This window comes from Suncus etruscus, chromosome 17 (assembly GCF_024139225.1).
Source record: "Suncus etruscus isolate mSunEtr1 chromosome 17, mSunEtr1.pri.cur, whole genome shotgun sequence".
Lineage (NCBI taxonomy): Eukaryota > Metazoa > Chordata > Mammalia > Eulipotyphla > Soricidae > Suncus > Suncus etruscus.
The window spans coordinates 74,911,429-74,934,554 of record NC_064864.1 but is presented as its reverse complement, the minus strand read 5'-3'; the positions used below and the strand labels follow the sequence as shown (position 1 = coordinate 74,934,554).

Genomic DNA, 23,126 nt, shown 5'->3' with positions numbered 1-23,126 from the left:
GGCATTTGCCTTGCATGTAGCTGACCCAAGTTCTATCCTTGGCATCTTATAGGGTCACTGGAGCCTGCCAGGAGTGATTTCTTTTTTTTTTTTTTTTTTTTATTTAATATCTCCAAAGCAGCATTTACCCATTGAATTCCAAAACATTTAATTTAGAAGTCTGGCATTTCATAATCACCCATCTTGACTGACCTAGACCTAATCAGGATACACAAGACAATAGCCCAGAATTACAAAAACTTAATCCATGATTCTTAAACAATTGCAACCAAAATAAAGGTTACAACTATAAAAATTTTAGATGCATTGCACCGAAAAGGTTTAACATGCTATAATTTAAATAGGCAAAACAAGGAGCTACTGAAACCTCACATTCAGGCGTGATTTCTGAGCAGAGTAACTCCTGAGCACTGCCAGGTATGCTCCTTCAAAAACAAAACAAAACAAAACAAAAATGAATTGCAGCTGAACTTTATATATCTTGATAAGGTTTTACAGGTTGTTTGTTCTTCTTACAATCCCTTTGAAAATTTATCAGTGAGGAGAGGAGGTGCCAGGGAAGTGAATGTACAGACAGTTTTATGTGTCAGCCTGAGGAATGTTCTGGCTTTTAGTGGTCACTCTCAGCAGCCCTGGACAAAGGATGGGCCCTGGGCCCTAGGTGAAGTCCTGCTCTTAGATCTTCAGAGAAATGTGAGGTGTTCAGCCACAGACACTTCTCAGTTTTGCAAGTTGAGAAAATCCAGCCGTGTTTTCTCCCAAGCATCGTGCGACCCAGGCGTGCTTTGATTTCCATCCGGGTCACCAGGAGGCTAGAGATCCCATTTCTTTGCTAAAGGGAGGAGACATTACTGATAAGGGCAGAAATCTTTTTCAACCTTCGGCCTATTTTTTTTTAACTAATAAAGTCACTTTTCTTTTTTTCATTTTTGTGCCATCTAAATCCCAAGGTGGAATCCTCATTGGTTGGCATTGGGGTAGCTCGAGAGGAACATGGCATTTGCTTCCCTTACCCATTGGCCTGTTCCAGTCTCTCTTGGCTCCTCTCTTTGCCTAATGGGGTGCCGCAGCTCTGCAGATAGTACTAGGAACTAGTATCCTCTTAGCCCTGTGCTCCTCCCAGGAACACAGACCCTCCTTCCAGAGGGCCACACTCTATCCATAGGAATTGTTTGTGTGTGGCTGAGTGATGGGCAGCATTGTCTCTGCTGTGGTCTGTGTGGTGTCTCTGTGATATCTCTGTGGTATCTCTATGGTCTCTGGAATCTCTGTGGTGTCTCTGTAGTATCTCGGCAGTGGTCTCTGTAGTGCCTCTGCTGGGGTCTCTGTGGTCTGTTTGGTGTCTCTGTGGTAACTCTGTAGTATTTGTGTCTCTGTGACATTTCTGTGGTGTTTCTCTGAAATCCTTGTGGTATCTCTATGGTTTCTGGCATCTCTGAAGTGTCTCTGTGACTTCACTGTGGTATCTCTGTGGTATTTATGTGGCATCTCTGTGATATCTCTGCAGGGTCTCTGTGGTCTCTGTAGCTTCTTTGTGGTGTGTCAGTATTCTTCATAAACACGTTCTGGGACATTATTCAGAATTTACCTCAGATGAGCCAGTAATTAGAAGAAGAAGGAATCATTAGTTGTATTTCTTCTTATGGAAAATTAGGTTTTCAAATATTCAGTGACACGCACATCACAGGCACTGGAAAGCACACCCTGTCATCTCAATTGCCAAGGAGGTGTGGGAAGTGTGTGAGTGGGTGTGTGTGCATGTGTGGGGTGAGCCGGGCTGTGCCCATGTGTGTACAACATGCAGACAATGAGCGTGGTGCACCACCTATCCAGTGACTATGGGCATGCGGGGCCTGAGGCCTCTCCGTGGGTGGGGATAAGCCGAAGGGCTGGGTCTGAGTGTCCACAGTGCCTGAGCCTTCTTGGGACATGGCCCTTCCTGTAGAATCTGTCCCCAGAACCGCTGCAGCATCTGGCTGCCAGGCACCATCCTAACAGGGATGCTTGTTCTAGAACCTTCTTGTATCTCTGTGTGTGGGCTGCCACAACCATTCTGACATCTCCTTTTCTCTCCTCGGGCAGCGGCATGTGGCGGGAATCTGACAGGCCCGGCGGGAGTCATCTTGTCCCCCAACTACCCACAGCCGTACCCCCCAGGGAAGGAGTGTGACTGGAGGATCAGGGTGAACCCCGACTTTGTCATCGCCTTGATATTCAAAAGGTACTGTGGCAGCCACTGCTGGCCTGTGGTCTCCCCTTGTCCAGGTCCCACCCAGAACAAGCTGGTCCACCACCTGTCAGCAGGGCAGGGCATAGGACCACTTTCAGATCACCCCTGCAGACGAGTGGGCCCTGGGAACCTGCTTGAACTTGTTCAAGGAGAGAGAAAAAGGCTCCCAAGCACTTGGCCACGTTTTTAAGATCCTTCCCCCAAATGTGACGAGTTCATTTGGGGCATCTTAAACTTATCACCAAGGTCGTCCACATGGTGGACTCTTGGTACCCTGGATTTTGAATGGCTCGTTGGGCTTTGAATATCCATCGTTCTAAGCTCAATGATGGAAGAGTAACAATAAGAAAACATTTTTACCAAAAAAGTTCTTTAGGACAATCCTATGACTAATACTCTGTCCCTGACGATTGCACTACTTTTAAGTTTCCATACCTTTCCAACTTGAGATCTTGATTTTTGATCTAAGCCAAATGAAATTTTAAAAACTAAGTAGTCTGTAGACCATCCTATTGATCTCTGCTCCCCAGGAAAAGTGCTCTAATTACATTTATCTCTTGATTGTGTGCACTCCCTTTCCTCTGAGATGCTCCCAGCGATATTCTGGCCTACTGTGATTCTCTCTCCCCTTGAGCAAAGCTGACTCAGGGCAGTTCTGCACCAAGATGGTTGCGTTCTAGCTCTGGGGGCTAGAAACAACCCATGAGGGACACTCCACACTGCTCCACTGATGCCCCAGGAAGCATCTGCTACTCTTTTTTTTTAATTAATTCCTTTATTTAAACACCATGGTTATAAGGTTGTTCATAATACACAATAAGTTATTCATGACTGAGTTCAGTCATGCAAAGTTTTCCACCACCAATGTCCCCAGTTTCCCTCCCACTGTCACCCCTGCCTGCCTATGGGGCAGACATTTTCTTCTTTCTTCTCTCTTTTTCTTTCTCTCTCTCTCTCATTCTCTCTCTCTCCTTTCTCCCCTCCCCTTTTCAGACACTGTGGTTTGCAATATTGTTACTGAAGGGGTACCATGTCTATCACTTTCCCTCCTCTCAGCACCCATTTCCAGTCAGAGTGATTATTCCCAATTCTCATTGTCACAGTGCTCTCTTTTCTGCCTTCACTGCACTCCCCACTCTGTGACAAGCATCCTCCCATGGACTTGTCCTCCTTTACTGTCTCTGGATATTATTCCCATACTATCTTTTTTTTTTTTTTTTTTTTTTTTTTTTTTTGGTTTTGGGCCACACCCGGCAGTGCTCAGGGTTTACTCCTGGCTGTCTGCTCAGAAATAGCTCCTGGCAGGCACGGGGGACCATATGGGTCACCGGGATTCGAACCAACCACCTTTGATTCTGGATCGGCTGCTTGCAAGGCAAACGCCGTTGTGCTATCTCTCCGGGCCCAATACTATCTTTTTTATATCAAACAGATTAGTGTGGTTGTTCTGCTTCTATCCCTCTCCTTCTAATTTATTTCGCTCAACATAATACTCTCCATATCTATCCATGTACAGGCAAATTTCGCTTTTCTGGGAGGGCATGGCAGGTTTGGGCAATGCTTCAATTGGGAAAGCCCTATGTTAGACCAAAAGGTGAGTTTAAGGTCCCCCATTAGAGCTCAGAGTCAAGAAGGGTTCCATTGGGGACCTCACAGTTCCCTCACAAAAACCCAGAAAGGTACTTCCTACAAGATGCCTCTTCCCTGAGCCCCATCTGTGCAGTTGGAGACTTCTGCCCTCACAATCCACATCTGTCCCATCAGCCACATGTCCCCGAGAAATATCAACTGTGGCTGCAGGTGAATGAGGTCTTGTTCCCATGAATCTGAGTAGGGACTGAGCACTGAGGAGGACAGGGATATTTGGGCATCCCTCAGCAAGGAGGATGGGGTGACCATGCAAGGCTGCTAGCACATGGGTGCCCCAAGTTACAGCCACTGTTAAGACAAGTATCAGCCAGGCATTACTGAAAAGTAGGGGAGAGTGGATAGTCCTGAATGTTCCAGCTCTGAACCCGCCCTTAGTCAGGGGGTCTGCAAGGGACCCCACACTGTACAAAGTGGACTTGTCCCTTAACTGCAGAGACTGCCCTATCCAGGGACAGAAACAAGATAGCAAAGGGCAGAGAGGGAGAAACTAGAGGGCTTTAGCTGATGGGCTTGAGGAGAAGGTCTCTTCGAGGCCTGTTATGGTATCCACTGACCCAGGCCTATGGCCGGTGCTGCTCAGGAGGTCAGGAGCATAACAGGAAAACATTGTCCTCACAGAGTCTTGTTACCTGGGAACATCCCTCAGATGAGCCACACCAGCATCTCACTCCATCCCAGCCATTCCTACCCAGGAGGAGCAGGTGGTCCTGTCCCTGAGGCCTATCTTGAGTCCACAGAGAGGGGGCGAGACTCCATCCTCCACCCAGTCCTGAGGAATTACACAGGTCCCTCTCAGGAGCTGCCTCTGGAAGATGGGAACCTCTGAAAGATGTGGGCTACCGGGAATGTTCTGCAAGGCAGGAGCCTCCTATGGGCCACCCTAGAATGTTCCAGAAGATGGAAGCCTCCTAGAGCTCACTGTAGAATGTTCTGGGAGCCTCCTATGGGCTACTGTGGAATGCTCCAGAAGGCAGGAGCCTCCTAGGGACACTGGCAATGTTCTGGAGGGTGGAAGCCTCCTGTGGGCAACCCTGGAATGTTCCAGAAGGCAGGAGCCTCCTTGGGCTAGGCTCACCCTCCCCTTCCCTGCAGCTTCAACATGGAGCCCAGCTATGACTTCCTGCACATCTACGAGGGCAGCGACTCCAACAGCCCCCTGGTGGGCAGCTTCCAGGGCACGCAGGCGCCCGACCGGGTGGAGAGCAGCGGCAACAGCCTGTTCCTAGCCTTCCGCAGTGACGCCTCCGTCGGCCTGTCAGGCTTTGCAATTGAGTACAAAGGTAAGACTTTGTGGGGTTCCACCACCCTACTTGGGACCCATAATCAGACCCCCTCAGGGACCCCCTCAAAGACCCACTCAGGAACCCATAATCAGACCTATTCAGGGACCACTCAGGAACCCACAATCAGATTCATTCGGGGACCCACTCCTGGATCCGTTTCCGAACCAAATTCCAGATAAACTCCCATCACATCTCTATCTCTCACTTTCTCTGCTCCATCTCTGACTCTGGCCCTTTCTCTATTTCTTTCTCTCTCTATCTCTGTCTCTGTATCTCTGTCCCTGTCTCTGTTCCTGTTTTTGTGTCTTTAATCTGTATCTATCTCTGTTTCTATCTCTCAGTATCTGTCTCTATTTCTGTCATGTCCATCTCTGTGTCTCTGTTCCCTCCAACTGCTCCTAAGCTAGCCCCTGTCCCGGAAGTGTCCTGCCTGCCCCCAGGGGCTTCCCTCTCAAGCTCACCCATCTTCCCCGCAGAGAAACCTCGGGAAGCCTGTTTTGACCCCGGAAACATCATGAATGGGACCAGGAACGGGTCTGACTTCAAGCTGGGCTCGACCGTGATCTACCAGTGTGACTCAGGCTACAGGATGGATGAGCCTGCATCCATCAGCTGCGTGATTGGGGTGGATGGCAAACCTGCCTGGAGCCACGCACTGCCTACCTGCACTGGTAGGGCCACCCACATGCCCAGAGCCGGGTGGGTCATGCCATCCACCATTCAGGTGTCCACCTTCTCAGGAGCAGATACCCTTGCTCCTCTCCTGGCTGTCTCTGCATGTCCTGGTCTCTTATGAGTGTTTTCCATGGGGCCTGTGTGTACTTCACACAATTACAGATATAGAAAACAGGTCCAGAAGTCAAATCTTCACAGAAACTAACTCGTCCAAATTTCTTCTACAGCAATTTGGGGTCACCCCCTACAGAGCTTGAGCCATCTAAGTGTTCATTCAATTGAATTCAATGAATTCAATCCATTCATCCATTCACTTCCAGCCCAGCATTTGGGTGCTGCTCGGGCTCAGGGATGCCACACCAGCAGTGCTGGGCATGGAGCTGAGACCAGGCCTGTGCTTTCTCCCCAGCTCTGAAGACACGTTTTCTGTGATCCCACTTTCAGTTATGTGGCTCCACCATCTAAGCTCGTTGCTAGGCCTCTAGTGTAAGGAACACACATGACCCTCTGTGGGTGTCCTCCCCATCCTTCCCCTCATTCTGTTTCTTGTTCTCTCCCTCGGTACATTTTTGAGTATCACACACATTCATATCGCATTTGCACATGCAGCCATGTGTGCATATGTGTTCAGCCCAGATGTTATGTGTACACACATGTAATGATGCAGATAGTGGTCATTACACCACTCAGCTCGGGACTCCTTATGGAGATATTACAAGACCAGTCAGCAGGAAACTGAGCTCTTGACTTTTAGAGCTTCTGTCCTGGTGAAAAATGTCAAGCCTTAGGAGTAAGGGTGAATGTGCAGAAGTGAGGGGTTGATGAGGCTCAGCGGCTGAGGTCTGAGCCTGGTCAGATGTACACAAGGACTCAGAAACTAACCATCTGACCACACATGTGTCTCAACTCCACTCCTCTGCATAGATGTCTCTGTTACAAAGAAGAGTCAATCAAGTATTGCGGAGAGAAGCAGCTTTTGATAGTTGGGTGTTTCTCAGAAATTATTGATTTAGATGTGCTGAATTCACTAAGGGAGCCTCTTCCCACAGCTCACAGTGCTGTTGGTCTTTTCTGCCTAAGTGGTGCCTGACAGACAGTTCCTGGAGTGATAGATAATTGCTAAAGTGAGATAACTCCTGAGGTAACGGGTAACAGGGAGCTCCAGAGGTAACAGACAGCTTCTGAGGTGACAAACAGCTCTTGAGATAACAGAGAGCTTCAGGTGATAGGCAGCTCCTGAAGTGACAGCTCTTAAGATGACAGACATCTCACTGAAGTGATTGACAGTGAGTTGACAGAGAGCTCCTGAAGGGATTGACAGCATCTGAGGTACTAGATCTCCCAAGGTAACAAAGAGCTCCTGCAGTAACAGACATCTTCTGAGGGGAACATAAAGCTTCTGAGGTGTTAGGAAGCTCATGAAGTGACAGCTCTTGAGATGACAGAGATCTACTAAAGTGATAGAGCACTCCTGAAGTGAGTGATAGCTCCTAAAGTGACTGAGAGATCCTGATGTACTTGACAATGAGTTGACAGAGAGCACCGGAAGTGGCAGGCTCCTGAGGTCACAGAGAGCTCTGGAGTTGACAGAGAACTCCTGAGGTGGCAGACAGCTCTGTTGCTCCCATTTTCCCATTCTTCCTGCTCCCCTTTTAGTATGTACCGCTTTACCTCTCAGATGCAGGTTTGGTGAGTTGGGTTAGGGAATGGGCTCTGGGCCTGTCCTCTGTGTGGGAAATGGCTAGTGAAGATGCTAACAGTCCAAATTGGGTTCCCCTTTGTTTTCCTTCAATATTCTGATGATTTGAAAAACTCCCAGCAGGAGGCCAGGCCTAGCTAGTGTTTTGATGTACCAGTGATATGGGCAGGATTGGGCTGACCCATAGCTGAGAAGTTCAGCTAATGGACCAATTCAATGAATGTTATCTGCATGTCTGCTCACCCCAGTGTGCTCTTCTGCATTTGTGATGTGTGTGTGACCTGGATTCTGCTCTCACATGGAAGGTAACAGAACTATGTCCATACAGTCAGCCCAGACAGTGCCTAGAAGTTCTCCTTAGGTCTCAGGCTGGTCCTGTATTTTCTATAATCAGAGAATGATGTTTTTCTATCTCTTCTGCCATTAGCTCTCAGCGACACATCCCATGGTCCTCATCCTTGCAAGATCTCTACAGTGGAGTTCAGCCCAGGATGGGCCCTTCTAATGAAATCCTATGTGTCCTTGATGTGTGTTTGTTCATATGTGAAATAGACTTTTTCAGAAAGGAGATGGTACTTTCACAACACCCTGCTTGAATGTTATGATCAACAGAAAATACATTCTAGGAAGCTAAATTGAATTACACTTTACATTTACACTTTTTAAAATCTGAAGTTGGAGCATTTAAGGTTTAAATCTTGTCAGAGCCTTGAGTATTAGAAATAACCTTGCTGCAAGAGAGGGTTTCTCATTTCTCTCACCTATGGCCAGCTCTTTCCTCAGTTACGTGCTTCAGAACCACTGACTTTCCAGTATTTTACTAAAAACATCCAGTTTGGGTTTCTAACTTATGGAAACGCCCCTCTCCGGCTAAAAGGGAAGGTAAAATATACCTCCTTACATTCTCTAAATAAGCATGCAAGCTTCATAGAAAGATCGACTATTCTATAACACACTCACTCTGGACAGGAAACCACACTCAGCTAAGAAACTCATTGATCAGAAGCATACAGATGAGGTCAGGGTCCGGGGTTCTCCCAGGCTTTGGGGGACCATACTCAGAAACTCTCTCAAGGGGATGAAAGCGTCTCCTGAGAAGGGTATTTCCGAGGTCAGGTCACGAGAATACAAGCAAAGGAGATAACCCAATTTAACAGCAAGCGAGTGTCTCAGTGCACCAGTGTGTGAATATGACAGGAGACAGTCTGGTCTAGTCTTACAGTTCCAATGTTCCCATAGAGTGCTGCCTGCCAACCACCCCAGGAGTCCTTGAGTGGCCAACCAGTGGTCACTTCGCTCTGCTGCTGCTGCTGCTGGAACTGTTACCCATGTCTTGTGGTGGTTGTAGCTGCTGCTGTTGTCACTCTTGCCGTAATGGATGTTTCTGTTGCTGCTGCTGCTGTGAACCTTGTTATCTTTGTGTCATTGTAGTGGTTCCTGCTGCTGTATTGAGCCTGCTGTTATAGTTACTATTGTAATTATTATAACTACAGTTGCTGTAGTTGAGATTGCTATATTGTTGTTATAGTTGTTATGGATGGAATCTTGTACCTACTGATGCTGTTATGGTTGCTGTTGTCGTTGTTGCTATTATAGTTATTGGTGATGGCATAGTAGTTGTCACTGCTATTTGAGTTGTGGTAGTTGCTCCTGGGGTAGTTGTTTCTTTAGTAGTTGTCGTTGCTGCTGTGGTATCTGTAGTTGTAGATGTTGCCACTGCTGATGTAGTGTTTCTGTAGTAGTAGTTATTGCTGTTGTAGTTGCTGTTATTGCTGCTTCGGTGGTTGTTTCTCTGACAGTTACTATTGTGGTAGTGGTTGTTTCTCTGATTGTTGCTGTGTGGTAGTTAATGCTAGTGCTGCCATGTTGCTGTTTAGTGCAGCTGCTGCTGCTACCTGAAGTGCTCAGAACAAAAGAGCCCTTTCTTCCCAGTGGAATCCCATTGCTTCTTGCCTGCTCGGTCTTCTTGTTCTTTCTCTGCTGAGAGCCTTGGGATGTGTCCTTGACTTTAATCACTTGTGATTTTGTATATCTATACCTATATATATATATATATATATCTGTATTATATATATATATATATATATAATACAGATACTTCTCGCTTAACAACCTACCTGTTTAGCGACTGCTCGCACTTACAACCATCTCTTCACTGTTATTTTATTTTAAATATCCTTTTTCCATCTTGTACACTCTACAGTACATTACTGTGGTTTTTGGTGCTTGAATGGACCTACTTTACTAACTTTATGTTCTGTAATACTTTATTCAGTACTGTGTGTAACTTACACAACCTATGCAAATTAAAACAATATAAGTTTTCAGTTTGATCTTTCGCTTTATTTTACTTATTCAGAATACTGTATTGTCAAGTATTATGCCTATACTGTACTACTGTATACAGTACATGCAGTTCCTCACTTAACGACCAATTCACTTAACAACCAAATGGAACTTGGTCGTTAAGCAAGGAATATCTGTAAATAAAACCAGCTGTACATATATATAACTGAAACCCAACCACAAACATGTTTGTAATGATGGTGCTTAAATAAAGATATTGTTATGATAAAAATAAAAGAGTGCAGAGCCAGGAGTAACTCCTGAGATTGCTAGGTGTGGCCACACAATATCCCTAAAGGGGGGAAAATATCTTGCGATATTTCCAACAAGCCTAGCTGGCAGCTTTCCTAACCCCTATGGTAGACCCCTCCATTTGGCTTGTGCCCAGAGTGGGGTCTGTGCAGCTCAGCAGGGGTCTGTCTACTCTGCTTGCAGCTCCCTGCGGAGGCCAGCACGAGGGGTCAGAGGGCGTTGTCCTATCTCCGAACTACCCACACAACTACACGGCTGGTCAGATCTGCCTCTACTCCATCACGGTGCCTAAGGAATTTGGTAAGAATTTGCTCTACCTACATCTTGTTACTCCTGTGACAATTTCCTGGTTATTATCTATGCAGATAGTTCAGCTCTGCCATAATGAAAGAAGCATCAAAGCCACAGTGAAGGAGCAGGTTTTCAAAAAAATAAAAAGTCACTACAATTCCTTCTTTAGCATGTCCTTAATGAGTTCTGGTGTTGTGTGTGTGAGAGCATACATATGCATGTATGTATGTGTGTATCCATGTGGAGAGTCTGCAGTGTGACCACAGTGTGTGGCACCATTGTGAGAAAATGAGCCCCTGAATGTGCAGGTTGCACCAGGCTCTGCAAACACCATGTGGCTCTGCCCAGCACGATGCTGCTCACTCTCACTGGGGGTCCTCCTGGACACACAGACTCTCACCACTCTGTTTCTGCTTTAAGATAATTGCAGTGGTCCTCAAACTTTTTAAACAGGGGGCTAGTTCACTGTCCCTCAGATCGTTGAAGGACCGGACTATAGTGAAAATAAAAACTATGAACAAATTCCAATGCACACTGCATATATCTTATTTTGAAGTGAAGAAACAAAATGGGAACAAATACAATATGTGGCCTGAAGGCCATAGTTTGAAGACCCCTGATAAGAGGGATTTTTGGTCTGGCCTCACCCCTAAACAACCATTGTGACCCATTGTTTGTGAATGGAGAAAAATCCCAGTTTCCTGGATGATGAAGAAGCTTTGCATGTAAGCCAGATGAGACTGGAGAGAATGAGAGCTCAAAAGTACCTCACCAAGACACTCTCTCCAGTTTGACTCTCATTTAGATCTAAAGAAACAAGACAGAGGGGACGAAGAGATAGCATGGAGGTAGGGCGTTTGCCTTGCAAACAGAAGGACGGTGGTTCAAATCCCAGCATCCCACATGGTCCCGTGAGCCTGCCAGGAGCGATTTCTGAGCGTAGAGCCAGGAGGAACCCCTGAGTGCTGCCGGGTGGGACCCAAAAACTAAAAAGAAAAGAAAAGAAAAAAAAACCACCAAGACAGAGCTTCATAGACAGGCAACAGCTTGGGGAACCCTAAGTCTTGAAACTGGTTTGCAGAAGCATTAGAAAATCTTCTCTAAAGGACCGGACAAACCTAAGAGCATGTGGCATTGATCATGACACTCACTTCTGATGCATATGGTTGTCCTGTACCTGATGAAGAAAGGTATATTTACTCCTAGCATGCTCAGAGATTTTAGACATTTTTCAATGAATGAATGAATGTCTTATTGGTTCAAATTCCTTAGCAACCAATAGCACAAACTGACTTTTATTGATTTATTTTCCAATAAATCTATTTTCCATTCCTTTATTGTTAGAGCAAGTAATGTGAAATGCATTTTTATATGCTTACCAAAGGGTTTAGGCTGGCGGTGGGGGGAACCCAAGGACCTTGGTGGAGAAAGGGGAACACTGGTGTCAGGATTGGTGCCAGATTATTTCATGCCTGAAACACCTTTATTATGAACATTTGTAAATGTATCTACCTAAAATTGTGTTTTAAAGTGTAAAGTCCACTTTAAAAGCAAAGCATTGTTAATTTTTTAATTTTCAGTTATTCAAGTTTGCAGTGAGAATTGCTACAATTAAAACAGATTTTTTAAATAATATTTTATTTAAACACCTTGATTACAAAAAAAAAGTGTATCCCTGGGCTTTCCTTGGGGGCAGCCTGGCCACAGCTTTTGTCAGGAATCACAGAGGAAGGACAATAAACAATCCTCGCAGTGTGCTGCTGATGTGTGCAGATTGAAGCAGGTTCATGTGAATTTGACATTAAAGGAATCATGAGAAAGAATCTTTTATTCTTTCCAGATAGCATGCTTTCAAAGTCAACAGGCATTGCCATCCTAAACCTCTTAGTTCATTGAAGAAAATATTAATGACAGATATACAGGCCTATTTATGGTTACATACCACTAACTAGTACAATATTTATGAACAGAAATACAATATTTATTTAGTTTTCAAGCTATATGGTATATGATAATTGCATTATTTTCTATTAAATTAGAAGCAAAACAAAAATTATTTAAGCTACTCTCAACATCAGATTATTTAGGAAGTAAATGATTGGCTTTACAGGATTTGTCAAATCACAAATTTTTAATTATACCAAAAACTATGTCCAACCAGGTCTTATTTAAAATTCCATAATGCCTACCCTCTTATTTTGCAGTGGTATTTGGGCAGTTTGCCTATTTCCAAACAACACTGAATGATTTGGTAGAACTATTTGATGGAACAAATCCTCAGGCCAGACTGCTCAGCTCCCTCTCTGGTTCTCATTCAGGTAAAGTTGCAAAGAATCACATCTCATGGACTACCAGGGTGACTCACATTAAACTTTTATTATTTGTGTACTTGTGCATGAAGTAGAAATTTGACCATCTTTGAATCTGCTTTCTGATAAAACAGTTGTTATTGTTGTGATGGTTGTGGTTTGTTTTGGGGCAAAATCTCCATCCTCTAAGGTAAATGATGCTGGTGAAGTCAGATCCCGAGATGTAGAAGTCACTGGTGAGGTCAGAGTCTCTGGTGAGGTCGGATCTTGGATGAGTAGAGCACTCACGAGAAAGTTTATTGTAGGTGGGAAATAGATATTTATATTAGGGGAGGTAAGATGTGAGAGAAGATGAAAGCAGGATGGGCACCTAAGGTGATTACCTATATTCTAAAATCTTATTTTTTTGTAAAATTGTAAAAAGAGAAGACACCTCCCATTGTCATTTTACCAAGGTTGTAGAAAACTTAACATCCACTTTAGCAAGAGCAAAAACAATAAGGAAAGAAGGGGTCATGACCTTTTTTTTTGTTTTGTTTTCCCTGAGCATGCCTTCCAGGAAGTGAACTCACTACCATTCCTCTATTGCCCTTTAGGGGTGCATGTAGGGATGTTCATCCCTGCCTGTGGGCGGGGCATGTTTGCAGGCATGGACACAAGCCCACACCGGGGATGTAGCCCACACATTTTCATCACAAGCTCCCCCTTTAGAGCCACCTTTGCCAGAACTGTGCCTGTATGTGCTGAGGGTCTCTGGACTGATGGGCAGTGTCCATTTACTTGATGCAAACATTCACTTTCCTAGCTCTGCATCTTCATGGTTGAGTGGGACTGGCTTGTGCAAACATCCAGAAATGTTTATTCCCAGTGTTTTCCCACTATCAACTAGAAGTCAGATGTGATATTGTGTGGAAATGCACCAGAAGATGCATTCAGAACACCTGTGCATGGCCGCGGTTCCCATGGACAACATTTGTCTACCTTCTTGCTCTTGATCCTGAGGCCTATCTGTCACAGACAGGCTTTATACCAGGGAGATACGCCCAGTGCTTTTTTCTGAATAATTTGATTTAAAAAATAATAATAACTTTGGATTTAGAGACCTTTTCTCAGTCCTATGTGAAAATAATGATCACGTAGAGGAGACTCTGAGTCTATGTTTTGCCGAATAGCTCCATTTTCCACCTCAGCAGCCAACAGGCCAGCCACTCTGGTGCTTTTAAAGAGAAAATACCAACCAGTGGCCATGATTCCAATAGAGTGACTCTGCAGGCAAGGACAGTATCTTAGAATATTTGTAGAAAAAAAAAAAAAAAAAAACAGGTTGGGATCCCAAATCCCAGGGCACAGATATTTAAACATTCAGAAGTTAAGTATAGAATCCTAAGTTGGTCCTGTTGGCCTTCCCATGTGTCAGTGTAGCCCAGTGTGTCATACCAAGCCTATCTTCCAGTGCTGTCTCTGGGGCCTTTTCCAGGTGAGACGTTACCTTTGGCAACTTCAAATCAAATCCTCCTCCGGTTCAGCGCAAAGAGTGGAGCATCTGCCCGAGGCTTCCACTTTGTCTATCAAGGTAGAGCCCCTGCTTCTCTGAGACGCCCACACACAGGCCTTCTGAGACCACAGCCCAAATGGCCACAGCCCTCACCCTCATGTTTCTGGGCTCACAGTCCGGCTCCCATCCGGGCAGCCTGTTCACATGGAGGTCCCGTATCCTGCCTGGGTCTGTCCTGTGTCCTGTCCACGATCGGACTCCATGTCCTCTGCCCCGTATCCCATGTCCCTGTCCCTTATCCTGTCTATACTCAAACCTTCATGTCCCCTGCCCTGTGTCCTGCCCACAGCTGTGCCACGCACCAGTGACACGCAATGCAGTTCAGTCCCCGAGCCCAGGTATGGCCGGAGAATCGGCTCCGAGTTCTCGGCAGGCTCCATCGTCCGCTTTGAGTGCAACCCCGGCTACCTGCTGCAGGGCTCCACAGCCATCCGCTGCCGGGCAGTGCCCAATGCACTGGCCCAGTGGAACGACACGGTGCCCAGCTGCGTGGGTGAGTGTGTGTCCAACCTCCAGAGAGCTGGGGAGGACAGAACCTTCCTGGGCCTGGTCTCCTCTTAGTCTGTCTCCAGCCTCACAGAGCCACACTGTCCCCATCAAGCCAGCAGGAAGTCCTTGAGCCCTCATCCTGACTAGCATCTGTTAAGTGAACGTCAGCCTTAGTAGGGGGGCGTAATCCCTGAGCTCTGTCTGGGGCATCATTGGCTTGCATATCTGCTCTGTTGTCTGTGGAAATTCCTTTTATGATACACAAACACAGGCTGGTGCAGTGAGAGTGAAGGGGGCTCTGTGTTCTGGAGCAATGGTCAGGGTCTCTTGCCCTTCTCTGATTAGCTCCCTTTGTCCACTAGAAGAGTCTCCCCTTTCTGGCTTTGCTTCCTAAAACCCTTCACATGCTCCCTACATGCATGTCTGCATAAGGTGAGCGCATTCTGCGAGTCTCTTAGACTTCAGTAGAGAGAGTATTCCAGCAGCTCTGTTCAAGGAGACATTCCCTGCCTGTGCAAGGAGGGATTTTCTGGGCACCTGCTGAGATGGACTTTCAGACTCACTCTGGAAGCAAGAATCAGGTTGCTAACTTCCAAGAGAACAAGCTCAGCTTTGCTTTGGCTGGGGGACACCAGGGGTGACATAGTTGAGTTCTGTTTTTCTTAATTCTCTATCGATCCCTCAGAATGTGACCAAAAGGGTTGTCTGTGTTGTGGTGATTTAGGGTGACTGGATGTGTTTTTGCCTCCAAGTTCCCTGCAGTGGCAACTTCACACAGAGGCGGGGAACCATCCTATCCCCAGGATACCCAGAGCCCTATGGGAACAACTTAAATTGTGCTTGGAAGATCATAGTTACCGAGGGGTCTGGAATTCAGGTGAGCCCAGTTAAGGAAAACCTTTCTTCTTCTCCTTCCTTCCTTTCTCTCCTTCTTTCTTTCCCCATTTTCCTTCATTCATTTCTTCATTCCTTCTTTCTTTTTCCCTCCCTCTCTGCTCCCCTCCTTCCTTTCTTCTGTCCTTCCTCTCTACCTTCCTCTTTCCTTCCTTCCCTCTCTCCTCTTCTTCCTTTTTTCCTTCCTCCCCACCTTCTTTCTCCCCTGCATCCTTCATTTTTGCTTTTTTCCTTCCTTCCTCCCCTCTACCCTAAATTCCCTCCCCCTCCCTCCTTTCTTCCTTCTTTCTTCTCCTTCTATCCTTCCCTCTTCCTTTCCCACCTTCTCTCCCTCATCCCTTCATTTCCTAATTTTATCTCTTTCATTTTCTTTCTCTTTCATTTTTGATTTTTACATTGGTTATTTTTAAATGTACATCATACCACTGTGTCTTTTCTTACATCTCTGCAAAGCACTTCTAATTATGTCTATGATTTGGGAAAAGATAATGCATTTTCCCTGTAAGATTCACCAGTGTCTTACTGGATGCATTTGCAGATCATGGGTATCTTCCAGGGTCTTCCTCTGATGTTGGCTTCTCCTGACAGAGCCATAGTGGGTGTTGTGGAAACCCCACCTGATTCTCCAAATCCTTCAAACCTCAAACAACAGTAATTCTTGCTCTTGTCCACTAGATTCAGGTGATCAGTTTTGCCACCGAGCAGAACTGGGACTCTCTGGAGATCTATGATGGTGGCGACATGACTGCCCCACGGCTAGGGAGCTTCTCAGGTAAGAGTTCTGGCAGCCTTGCAAGCCATGCTCGGGTGCCTGGTCAAGACAGTACTGGTGGGCCTGGAGATATAGCACAGTGGCGTTTGCCTTGCAAGCAGCCGATCCAGGACCAAAGGTGGTTGGTTCGAATCCCGGTGTCCCATATGGTCCCCCGTGCCTGCCAGGAGCTATTTCTGAGCAGACAACCAGGAGTAACCCCTGAGCAATGTCGGGTGTGGCCCAAAAACCAAAAAAAAAAAAAAAAAAAAAAAAGACAGTACTGGCTACTGAGAGGGACATGATCTGACAGTCTGTGACAGGCAACATGGATGGTGTTGGCTTTGGGGAAGTGAAGACTTTGACTAACAGCTCCATCCATTTCTGCCAACCTCAACCTTTGCTATCAACACAGGAATAAGGTGGTGTGATTCTGTTATCACTTGAGATGGTCCCAGACTCTTTAGAGAAGTGGCAGCATTTCTATATCCTTTCCCAGCCTTGCCCATTGCTAGATTGCCTGTCCTTCTCCTCTGGCCTGAGTCTGCCACTGGTCTGTCCTATAGCAAAAGGGAGCTGGGGGTGGGGGGAGAGGCTATCCCCCATCTAACACCATTCTGCTCAGAGTAGGAAACTCTGCCTCTCAAATGACTTCGGGGTCTTCCAGCTGGTTGTGGGGAGGCAGGAAAGACAAGCCAACTCACTGACTGTGAGAGACCACACACGTCTATAGCCCCATCATTCGACAAGGAATATGCTGTTCTTGTGCTCTGCCCACTTTACTGATAGCCCTTTTGCAAGACCTTGATCCCACTTTTTCCCCCACTGGCTGTGTTGTTAGAGTTCAGGTTAGCAAGGGGCCTGTAGGAATGCCCACAACTCAAGGGCGCTTTAAAAACTGGCTTTCGGGGCAGCAGGGAGCCGGGCAGGCCCGGCACCTTTCCCACTGTCACAAAAAGAAAGAGTGGCTTTCACTGGTGCTGGAGCAATAGCACAGCAGGGAGGGCTTTTGCCTTGCATGCAGCTGACCCAGGTTCCGTCCTTGGCATTCCATAGGATCCCTTGAGCCCGTCAGCAGTAATTTCTGAATGCTGCTGGGTGTGGCCAAAAAAAGCATAAATAAGAATTGACCTTCGCTGAAGGGTCCCCTTTGTCGGGGCCCAAGCTTTTCCTCACCCCACCATCTCTCTAACATTGGTGTAGATGTAGCCCAAGCATCAGTCTATAAAGGACTTTCTATGCTTTGGGGGTGGGGTATAAACAATCAAATGCCAATCACAGAACTGAGGAGGGCCACTGAGGCAAAAGAGCAGAGGGATGAGGAAGTCCTTCAATACTCAGTGACCACACTTGGGCTGCACTGACCACAGGGCTGTATGGCCTCTGCATGACCTGCACCATCTCTCCACATGCTGGATGTGCAGAGAACTAGACACGCAGTCTTCTCCAGGCTGCTCACTTATATAACCTCTGCACCAGTTTCTGCTGCCCATTGGGACTCCTTCCTGCCTTTTAAACCACCATCCACGTTTCTTTATTGAGGATTTGATATTTCATACTAAAGAGTAGACCTTGACTTCTGTTTGGGCACCAGGCAATTCTGGTGTGGATTCTGATATCGTGGCAGCACCTCTCTGGGTCTCTGAAGGTCAGGATTGCTCTTCTCCCTTAAAGGATCCAAGGCTTCTCGAGCACATGTTGATCCAAAGTTCTTGTGGGAATAGTGTGCTCCAGGATTTAGTATGGGCCAGAAATTGTCCATCCAGACTGATTGATGCACTCACACAAGCAGGACATGGGTTAGAGGTAGGGTGAGAGGTACAATGATAACATAGAGAGATATGGTGTGCATGGAGTAGATATTTGCAACTTACTGACTCAGAAAATATTTACTATTGTAAAGGAAAATGATTTCCATGGAAGAAGTGGCAAGTGATTTGCAGCCATAAAACTGTGTCTGCTCTAAAACAATCAATATTTTTACTTTTTGAAAAAAGCTGTTCCTTTAATGAGTATTGGAAAAGTCACCACTGAATTCACTTCAAAGCCATACAGTGGAAAATGGCCCAGAAGGAGCTGTTGCTATGAAATCATATCTCTGGAGAATGCCCCACTGCCTGCCTGGTCACTTCAGAGCCATGTAGTTAATTTTTGTGACTCATTCTGTTTGTGAAGGATACAGGAAATCTTTGGGAACAGGCAGCTGGTGAGGTAGAAACAAATGAACCAGAAAGGGTGCATACCAGCATGCTGGCATGGCACAGGTGAGCAAGGAGGTGGGATTAAAGAAATGGGACCAGGTCAAACCAAGTAGGCAGGCCTGAGAGTGACAGCGGGTGGCACTGGGGACCCCCAGAGGAAAGCATAAGCCAGAGTCAGTAGTGCTGGGCCTCTCCCAGGAAGATCTGACAGCCTGAGTGGGCATCCAGAGGGCACTTTGGTGTCAGAGAGACTGCTGGGTACCACGGATATGCCCTTCCCTGCCGAACTTTTTCAGGTACCATGAAATGGATCCTTCCTTGCCACTCCAGTACAGAACAACTGGAACAAGAAGGGGGAATTCCTAGTTGTCCTGCTGCATCTGTCCAGGGGACTCCATGTTTCCTCTCCTGTGTCACATGGCTCTGCTGTCAGTGCTCAATTCCCTGGTGCTGTGCCCTGGCTTGTTCCTGCCTTCCCACAGAACTGAAAACCAAGCCCATAAATGTAGTCCCACTGTCCCCTGCCCTGACACGTCCCCCAAGAGAGATTCATTCTTGCTTTCTTTCTTATATATATAAAATCTTTAAGCACCATGATTACAAGCATGATTGTAGTTGGGTTTCAGTCATAAACAGAACACCCCCTTCACTAGTGCAACATTCCCACCACCAATGCCTTACCTCTCTCCTTCCCAACCCCTACCTGTACTCAAGACAGGTATTCTACTTCTCGCACTCATTAAGATTGTCATGATAGTTGCTAGTGTAGTTATTTCCCTAACGGCACTCACCACTCTATGTGAACTTTATATTGTGAGCCAGTCCTTCCAGCCCTCATCTCTATTGTCTCTGGGATTACTACAATAATGTCCTTAATATTTCTTAAAGCCCATAGATGTCACTCCTGGTTTCTGAGAATAATCTTCCCCTCAGTGCCCAGTAGTGCCTACAGCCCGGGGTCTCAGTGTGTCCTGTGTAGGTCCACTCTAGGTTGGGGTGCAGCAAGGAAAGGAAGGATCTTCCTGCCCACACACTTTATTGCCCAGTATCCCACTTAGTGGACATTGTCTCGAGGGTGTGTCCCTTGGTGTGAGGTGTTCATCTCAGCATCCAGAGCAGCCATCCCATATGGTGTTGGATCTATTGCACAGTGGATCTGCATCTAGGCTCTGTGTCTTCATTGTTGTCAAGGAAGAGAAAAATATTGATCATAACAATGGTTGCATTGCTAGCAGGAAGCAGTGGGTCCCACTCAGGACATCTGGCTACATTGGCTTCTGGGTGCATTGCCATTTGAGTGCATTGCTGATAGAAAGCAATGGGTCTGACCTGGGTCACCTGGGTGCATTGACAGCTGAATGTATTGAAAGCTTGGTATATTGGCAGCTGAGTGCATTGACATCTAGGTACATTGACAGCTGCGTGCATTGCTGTAGGAAACAGTATGTCCAACATCATGGACATGTAGGACATCTGGGGTGGGGGGAGACAACTCTGTTCTTGTGTGGTATTATGAAGAGATGTTACCTCTGCTTGCAGTGGGCAGGGATTACTTCAAAGCAACTTAGAGGACCAAGATTGGGAGCTAATACTCAGAGGGATGAGGGAACAGGCAGGGAGCATGGCTAAGACCTCAGGCCAGCACCCCTGTAGCATCCTGCCTCTCTCCCACAGGGACCACAGTACCTGCCCTGCTCAACAGCACATCCAACCAGCTCTTCCTGCACTTCCAGTCGGACATCAGTGTCGCAGCCGCAGGCTTCCACCTGGAATACAAAAGTAAGGAGCATCTGTTTCCAAGGGGGCTTCCCAGTAAAAGAGGAGAGGCCCCCCTCCCATGTGCTCAAGTCATGTTCTAGAACCGTGTCTGAAAGTTGTGTGAATCCAGGCAGACAGACTATTAACTCTGAATTATAAGAAACAAGTGAACAGGCAGTATCCAGAACAGGAGACATGGTGTTGGAGAGCTTTGCAGGTTGTATTAATGAAACACAACAAATAGCTGTTGGTGATGGGACTCGTCAGAAGATGGGCTAGACCAGGCGTCCTCAAACTTTTTAAACAGGGGCCAGTTCACTAGCCTACAAGCCATTGAAAGGCCAGACTATAGTTAAAAAACAAAAACTATGAACAAATTCCTATGCACACTGACAACTTATTTTGAAGTATAAAAAGGGGGAATAAATACAACATTTAAAATCAAGAATAAAATTAAATCAACAAACTTACCAGTATTTCAGTGGGAACTAGAGCCTGTTTTTGGCAGGCAGTAGTTTGAAGATCCCTGCCTAAAGCTGAAAGAAAGAGTCGAGAGAAGGAGAGGAGGAGAATTAGAGAATGCAGTGCACATCCCACACATGAGCACTGTGGGCCTGGGACGAATCAGTGACTAAGCAGGATAGGCAGCAGTGACGAAAACACCTGGCAGATCAGATAAATGTCCTCAAAGGGCCCTCCCAGTTTTTGGCTCCCAGCAGGCAGGTGAGCATATACAGATCTCAGAGCCTGGCACCTCCTTTGAATGGGAAGAATGTGTCCCAAGGAGACTCTGACCTTTGAAAAATAGATGTGAGGCTGTTTAATGGTCTGATGAGTGGGAGAACAAAGGTCAACTAGCAAGTTTTGGGCAGGTGATCACACAGGTAAACCTTTTAAAAAATGATCTAAGAAATTTCTATGAGAGCAAGGGTTATTTTAGGACTTGTTTTCAAGCACTAAAAAAAAGGAGAAGGCTAAATGTTGATATTCATCTCCTTTAATAAGCAGTTGCAGATAAACAAATACATAGATAAGCCTTAATAAGAGATCCTTTGAATTGAGATAAACAGTTTGCCTGGATGTAAATGTATGCGGAGTTTTTGAAAGGCCAGAATTCCCGCTGACGATAAATACTTGGAAGCGTACACAAACCCCACAGCCGCTTCTCATTCTGGCGAACTTCCCTCCCTTATTACAGGCATTTTATGCATGTTTATTTCAATTTATTTGAATAGAATTTCTGAAGTTGACAGTGTAAAATGAGACCATGGATGTTATTAATGTGGGCCATGTCTGGGAATAAAAAATTAACTGCTTTGATGCATTTTGTGAACATCTGTAGACAAGAAGCTATAAAGCTTAGTTATGATCGTATGATAAATTTGCTAATATCTCTAGCAGCGTTGGAATGGAGGAAAGAAAGCTCTTATCTCTCCTCTTCCACTGTACCTTGTGCTTTCTGTCTTCTCATCCACTTCTTGCGAGAAGAGGTGCTTATAAATAGTTAGTCCATGATTATAGAACATGGTTACCCCCGTGCTCATGCTGACTTCAACTGCAACTGATTATCTACATACTGTTTAGTCCAGTGGTGTGGTGCATTGAAAAAAGAGTTTCCCGTGTTTCTCATGATCTATGGCCTTGCTTAATGACTATCTAATATATTTGCTTTTGTATATTGTATTTCTTTTTTGTTGTTGTTGTTATTTTTGTTTTTTTGGGCCACACCCGGTGATGCTCAGTAGTTACTCCTGGCTATGTGCTCAGAAATCACTCAGAAATTGCTCCTGGCTTGGGGGACCATATGGGATACTGGGGAATCGAATCACGGCTCATCCTAGGCTACTAGCATGGGCAAGGCGAGATGCCTTGCCGCTTGCGCCACTGCTCTGGCCCCTGTGTATTGTATTTCTACACATGATCATTTCTTTCACGCCACTGCTTACCTCTTGTGTCATCACTCTGCCTCCATCTTTATGTCAGAGATTCAGACATGGGTGATAGTTTGAGTTTTTGCAGAATTAACCAGATTAAGATCAGCAGCAGATGGGGCTGGAGTGATAGTATGGCAAGAAGGGAGTTTGTCTTGCTTGTGGCCAACGCAGGTTTGACTCCCGGCATCCCATTACTCCTGCCAGGAGTGATCTCTGAGTGCAGAGCCAGGAGAAACTCCTTGAGTGCTTCCGGTGTGGCCCCAAAGCCAAACAACAACAAAAAAGATCAGCAGCAGAGCGGCAAAGCACGTGGCCTATAGCAGGGTGTTTGCTATTCCATCTGCAGTCATAGTTTCTGCATCTGTTTTAAGAGATGATTCCAGGAGTCAGAGTGAGAGTATAGTAGGAAGGGCTCTTGCCTTGCCCGCATCTGATCCCATTTTTATTCCTGGTACCCATAAGGTCCCCAAGTCTCACCAGAAGTGATACCTGAGTACAAAGCCAGGAATAAGTGCTGAGCTTCTGAGTATGGCTCAACCCACCCCCAAACTGCAAGTCTACACTCCAGACTCTGCTGGGGCGTATATGCATGTACCAGTCATGCGCCAGTAGCAAGCATATGCTCTAGATTGGTTTCAGGTGCTCCCTCGCCTGTCCTCAGAACAACCCCTCCTGAGGCCCACCAGGTCTTTGAGCAGAAAACAAGTAGAGCTCGTCTACAATCTCTCAGGATTGTACCCGCAGACGCCTTGGACTGGACCAGGCCACAGGTGTCTAAATTGAGTCCTGCATGGGGCCTGGCACACGGG

General features: G+C 46.2%; 1 protein-coding gene across 1 annotated transcript in view; it reads left to right on the top strand.

Annotated features, from left to right (window-relative positions):
- The window catches only part of CSMD1 (CUB and Sushi multiple domains 1), a 942,957-nt gene that overhangs the window by 859,403 nt on the left and 60,428 nt on the right, over window positions 1–23,126 (top strand). Inside the window, exons 28-37 of the mRNA XM_049790475.1 lie at window positions 2,083–2,221; window positions 4,973–5,160; window positions 5,640–5,834; window positions 10,319–10,435; window positions 12,631–12,744; window positions 14,213–14,308; window positions 14,580–14,783; window positions 15,532–15,656; window positions 16,349–16,445; window positions 20,300–20,404. Of these exons, the coding sequence (XP_049646432.1) occupies window positions 2,083–2,221; window positions 4,973–5,160; window positions 5,640–5,834; window positions 10,319–10,435; window positions 12,631–12,744; window positions 14,213–14,308; window positions 14,580–14,783; window positions 15,532–15,656; window positions 16,349–16,445; window positions 20,300–20,404 (1,380 nt within the window). The remainder of the gene's footprint in view (window positions 1–2,082; window positions 2,222–4,972; window positions 5,161–5,639; window positions 5,835–10,318; window positions 10,436–12,630; window positions 12,745–14,212; window positions 14,309–14,579; window positions 14,784–15,531; window positions 15,657–16,348; window positions 16,446–20,299; window positions 20,405–23,126) is intronic.